This window comes from Oncorhynchus nerka, linkage group LG16, assembly GCF_034236695.1.
Source record: "Oncorhynchus nerka isolate Pitt River linkage group LG16, Oner_Uvic_2.0, whole genome shotgun sequence".
Lineage (NCBI taxonomy): Eukaryota > Metazoa > Chordata > Actinopteri > Salmoniformes > Salmonidae > Oncorhynchus > Oncorhynchus nerka.
In genome coordinates, this window is record NC_088411.1 from 12,701,609 (window position 1) to 12,707,919 (window position 6,311).

A 6,311-nucleotide genomic window follows, 5' to 3' on the forward strand; every position below is an offset into this window, starting at 1 on the left:
AAGAAATGGAGCTGGTACCCAATTTTATCTTGAAGGTGAAAACAGCTGGTTTCATCAAAGAAGTCACACTTCTAAGAAAACCCACATTAATTTCACATGATCACGTGAATTGTTCCAAAAACACATTTTCATGTGATCACATCTGATCTTATGTGAAGTTAATGTGATAACGTGATTTTCCACCTTAAATCATGAAGTTTTTCTGTAAGAACATGAACAGTTGAGCCGCAGATCATTCAGATGGTCAATATGGGAAATATCCCACTGGGCACAGACGTCAAGTCAACGTCTAGTGCACGTTGGTTCAATGTCATTTCATTGAAATGACGTGGAAACAACGTTGATTCAACCATTGTGCCCAGTAGGATGTGTTTTTAGACTGATTGTATGCCCTCTTCTTCTCCCCCCCCCCAGGTGCCTGAAGAAGTATCGTAATGTGTGCTACATGATTGCAGTGGGCATGGAGGGACTTTGCTGCCTCTTCATCCCTCTCCTGCGGACGTTCGCCCTGCTGGTGCCTTTCTCTGTGCTTTATGGGTACTTCGATGGCGCCTATGTGGCCCTCATACCTGTGGTGACCTCAGACATTGTGGGGACAACTAACCTCTCCTCCGCTCTGGGGATTGTGTACTTCCTACATGCCATTCCTTACCTGCTCAGCCCTCCAATAGGAGGTGAGTGTCCTTGTGTTGAAAGGAAAGAGATGAAGTACTAACCGATCATAGCACAGGAGGTGAACAAAAGATATGGGAGTAAATGTCCACGCATTGTTTGCTGATCGCAAAAGTGGTCTTTATGAAAGCTTTTACTGGTAAAAAAAACCTGTGTTTGGGCCATTGTTATTGCTTCACTAAAAGCTTTGCCAAATACCACATTTGCGAGCAGCAAACAATGAGCAGACATTTACCTCCCACTGGGCACAGATGTCAATTCAACATCTATTCCACGTGGACACAAAGTTGATTTAACCATTGTGTGCCCAGTGGGCTTCTTTCTAGACCTCTCATATACTCCCTCTCATCAGGTAGAGCAAGCCTGCTGGTCTCTTTGAGAAAAGGCAACAGCAAACAATCTCACTTATAGTATACCTTATGTCATTCTTAAGTGACCCGCTTATTCAGTCCTGATTCAGAAATGATTTAGTAGTTGTAGAGTTATTAAAGAAATCTTTTGTCATGTAGGGCTGGTTTCCCGGGAACAGACTAAACCATTCCGGGAAACTGGCCCGAAGAGTACACCATGGATGTTAGATATTCACTTTATGTAAAATATATATTTTTGTCTTGGATACAAAAATGTTGCATTAAGTGCACCAATAGCTTGTTAAATTACCCACCAGTGTACTTTTACTGATTTAAAAATGATTTATTTTGTATTTATTAACACATACATTATAGTCAGCAAGTCTTCCATCCATCAAGTTAAAGCCTAAGTGAATGTTCATATCTCCTTCCTCCTCTTCCCTCCGCAGGCTGGCTAGTTGACACCACAGGCACCTACACGGCCACCTTCTTCCTCAGTGGCTTTGCCCTCATTTCCAGCTCGCTGGTCATCAGCACAGTGACTGGGATACGCCACTGTCGCAGGACCCAAAAGCACAGAAAAAACAATAAAGACACAGACCCCAAACAGGATCCTTGTCAAGGCAGCCGATCAGACTTCTACATAGCCTCAAGTAAAGATGTGAACCCTTCAACCAACACAGCAAATTCTTAACATTGGACGCTTTTGTGTAGTTTTGCATTTGTTTTGTTGGAATACCAAAGTATATTGAAGATTATGAGAAACAATGGTCAATTGGTACACATAATCTAGCGTGGTAGTTCAGGTTTGGGATTGATCTTCCTCAGAATGAGCCATTATAAACGGACACTAAATGGAATGTAAATAATTCCGCCGAAACCAGAACAGCTTCAGCTGAAATATGGAATTTTCCTTCTGATCTGTCTATCAAAGCTGTGATATTATTGTTCATTTTATGTGCCTTTCCCTTTCAGTGTTTCCATGTCTGTCAATCCAAATGTAACGGGAGAAGTTGATCAATTTCGTTATCTGAAGATTCAGACAGGGTGTTTGTAATAGATTATTTCTGAAGACAACAGTCTTCCAGTTGTTTCGTAAATACTTGATATTGACATGGGAGGTCAGCCATAGTCTTTCACTCCTTTGTGAACGACTATGATCTATTGAAATGAATGATAATGGGAACTTCCTTAAGACTGGAACTTAGAAGTTAATAATGAATTAGTCATTATTCATTTATAAAGGTATATGCATTTTCATACCAATTTCCTATACAATAATTGATGACATTAAAAGACAGGATGATTTGCTTTACATGTGTACACCAAATGTATAGCTTTGTAAAGATATACAAAATGTATTATTACATTGCCACTTGTTACTTTGTAGTTACACCAGAGGGCTAGGAGGACAATTATCTTGTTCCATATTAGAACAACCCTTGTCTGACCCTTCTGAGCTTAACGTAAAAGCTATAGGCCATCTCAGCCATATGACTTCATAACACACATTGGATCCACTTAGAAAAAAAGGTGTTATCTACACTGAAAAATATATATAAACACAACATGTAAAGTGTTGGTTCCATGTTCCATACTCACAAAAAAAGCTTATTTCTCTTAAATGTACATCCCTGTTACTAAGCATTTCTCCTTTGCCAACATAATCCATCAACTTGACAGGTGAGGCATATCAGGAAAAGGAGATACCTAGTCAGTTGTACAACTGAATGCATTCAACTGAAAATTGTCTTCCGCATTTAATCCAACCCCTCAGGAGGCTGATTGAACAGTGTGATACTTACATAGGTGCACCTTGTGTTGGAGACAATAAAAGTCCACTATAAAATGTGCAGTTTTGTCACAATGCCACAGATGTCTCAAGTTTTGAGGGAGCGTGCAATTGGCCTACTGACTGCAGCAATGTCCACCAGATCTATTGCTAGAGACTAGAATTTTCATTTCACTACCATAAGCCGCTTCCAATGTCGTTTTAGAGAAATTGGCAGTACATCCAACCAGCCTCACAACCGCAGACCACGTGTAACCACGCCAGCCACATCCAGCTTCTTCACATGCGAGATCGTCTGACACCAACCACCCGAACAGCTGATGAATCTGTGAGTTTGCACAACCGAAGAATTTCTGCACAAACTGTCAGAAACCATCTCAGGGAAGCTCATCTGTGTGGCCGTTGTCCTTACCAGGGTCTTGACCTGACTGCAGTTCAGCATCGCAACTGACTTCAGATCCTGAGGCCCAATTGTCAAGCCATTCATCCTCCCCCATCACCTCATGTTTTGGCATGATAATGCACAGCCCCATGTCGCAAGGATCTGTGCACAATTTCTGGAAGCTGAAAATGTCCCCAGTTCTTCCATGGCCTGTATACTCAACAGAAATGTCACACATTGAGCATGTTTGGGATCCTCTGGATCGATGTGTACGACAGTGTGTTCCAGTTACCAACAATAGTTAAATAAAGGTTCAATAATTTAAATAAATAAATAACAGTAACTTCGCACAGCCAATGAAGAAGAGTGGGACAACATTCCAAAAGGCCACAATTAACAGCCTGATCAAGTCCATGCGAAGGGGATGTGTCGTACTGCATGTAGGAAATGGTGGTCACACAAGATAATGACTGGTTTTCCGATCATGCTCACTTTTGTTTAAGGTATCAGATGCATATATGTATTCCCAGTCATGGTACATCCATAGATTAGAGCCTAATGGATTTATTTAATTTTACTGATTTCCTTATATGAACTGTAACTCAGTAAAATCTTTGAAATTGTTGCATGTTGCGTTTATATTTTTGTTCAGTATAGAACCTAAAAGAGTGTTTTGCTGTCCCCATAAGATAACCTTTTGAATAGCAATTTTTGGTTCCAGCTAGAACCCTTTTCAGTTCCATGTAGAACCTTTTCCACAGAGGGTTTAATGGAGTTAGATGAAAGGGGAGGTGTCCTGGTATCCTTGGATTAATTGCAAAGCTACCACTATGTCATTGTAGCTCAGTTGGTAGAGCATGGTGCCTGTAACACCAGGGTAGTATGTTCAATTCCAGCGACCATACGTAAAATGTATCCAACCATGACTGTAAGTCCCTTTGGATAGAAGCCTCTGCCAAATGGAATCTATCACAATTTAAATGTATTCTCTTACAATGTCCAGAAGAAACCTAAGAATTTATGTTGATATTTCTTTAAATAAAATTATTTTTTTAAATCATACAGTAGTGGAAATATAGCCATTTGTGTATTGTAAGTGTATTGTAAATAAAAGTGTAGTAAAAGCCTATAAACCTAAAAGCATATATAGAATACAATAATATACATTTCACAACTATATCTTCAAAAGACACAAGCCATATTTCCACACAGAAACATACAGTTTTCATAACCATCATAAGTGCAAGATCTTCATAAATACATCTGCACAACTAATGTGAGACAAGGTGAAATAAAATAAAAACATCATAATTGAAAAGGCTCACTCACGGTTAAAAATGCTTTGTTTTATTTAAGCAAGGTTATATCCTCACATGGCCTCTCCTATCATTGCTATGCGGATGACACTCAACTACTTTTCTCCTTCAACCCCTTCTGACACTCAGGTGGCGACACGCATCTCCGCATGCCTGGCAGATATCTCAACTTGGATGTCGGCCCACCACCTCAAGCTCACCCTCAACAAGACAGAACTGCTCTTCCTCCAGGGGAAGGCCTGACCGCGCAAAGACCTATCCATCACGGTTAACAACTCCACAGTGTCGAGGACAACACCCTATCATTCTCTGCAAACATCAAAGCAGTGACCCACTCCTGCAGGTTCATGCTCGACAACATACACTACCAGGCAAAAGTTTTAGAACACCTTCTCATTCAAGGGTTTTTCTTTATTTTTGCTACTTTCTACATTGTAGAATAATAGTGAAGGCATCAAAACTATGAAAGAACACATTTATTTATTTTTCTATTTCACCTTAGGCCAGTAGGCCAGTTGAGAACAAGTTCTCATTTACAACTGCAACCTGGGCAAGGTAAAGCATAGCAGTGCAACACAAACAGAGTTACACATGGGATAAACAAGCGTACAGTCAATAACACAATATAAATAAAAAAAGTTAAATAATAATAAGTCTATATACAGTGTGTGCAAATGGCATGGGGAGATAAGGCAATAAATAGGCCATAGTAGCAAAGTAATTACAATTTAGCAAATTAACACTGGAGTGATAGATGTGCAGATGATTTGCAAGTAGAAATACTGAGGTGCAAAGAGCAGAAAAGTAAATAAAAACAATATGGGGATGATGGGCTATTTACAGATGGGCTATGTACAGCTGCAGCGATCGGTTAGCTGTTCAGATAGCTGATGTTTAAAGTTAGTGAAAATATAAGTCTCCAACCTCAGTGATTTTTGCAATTTGGTCCAGTCAGTGGCAGCAGAGAACTAGAAGGAAAGGTGGCCAAAGAGGTGTTGGCTTTGGGGATGACCAGTGAGATATACCTGCTGGAGCGCGTGCTATGGGTGGGTGTTGTTATCGTGACCAGTGAGCTGAGATAAGGCGGAGCTTTACCTAGCAAAGACATAGATGGCCTGGAGCCAGTGGGTCTGGTGATGAATATGTAGCGAGGGACAGCCGACGAGAGCATACAGGTCGCAGTGGTGGGTGGTATATGGGGTTTTGGTGACAAAACGGATGGCAGTGTGGTATACTGCATCCAGTTTGCTGAGTAGAGTGTTGGAGGCTATTTTGTAAATGACATCGCCGAAGTCGAGGATCAGTAGGATGGTCAGTTTTACGAGGGTAAGTTTGGCAGCATGAGTGAAGGATGCTTTGTTGCGAAATAGGAAGCCAATTCTAGATTTAAATTTTGGATTGGAGATGTTTAATATGAGTCTGGAAGGAGAGTTTACAGTCTAGCCAGACACCTAGGTATTTGTAGTTGTCCACATATTCTAAGTCAGAACCGTCCAGAGTAGTGATGTTGGTCGGGCTGGTGGGGGCAGCGGTTGAAAAGCATCCATTTAGTTTTACTAGCGTTTAAGAGCAGTTGGAGGCCACAGAAGGAGTGTTGTATGGCATTGAAGCTTGTTTGGAGGTTTGTAAACACAGTGTCCAAAGAAGGGCCAGATGTATACAGAATGGTGTCGTCTGCGTAGAGGTGGATCAGGGAATCACCCGCAACAAGAGCGACATCGTTGATATATACAGAGAAAAGAGTCGGCCCGAGAATTGAACCCTGTGGTACCCCCATAGAGACTGCCAGAGGACTGGAC

General features: G+C 41.0%; 1 protein-coding gene across 3 annotated transcripts in view; it reads left to right on the top strand.

Annotated features, from left to right (window-relative positions):
• LOC115144045 (monocarboxylate transporter 12-B-like) overlaps nt 1-4,256 on the top strand; it is a 30,789-nt gene extending 26,533 nt beyond the window's left edge. For all 3 annotated transcript variants that reach the window (XM_029684672.2, XM_029684674.2, XM_029684673.2), the window contains 2 exons: nt 415-674; nt 1,472-4,256. In XM_029684672.2, the coding sequence (XP_029540532.1) occupies nt 415-674; nt 1,472-1,716 (505 nt within the window). In that variant the 3' untranslated portion in view covers nt 1,717-4,256. The remainder of the gene's footprint in view (nt 1-414; nt 675-1,471) is intronic.
• The last annotated feature ends 2,055 nt before the right edge of the window (nt 4,257-6,311 follow it).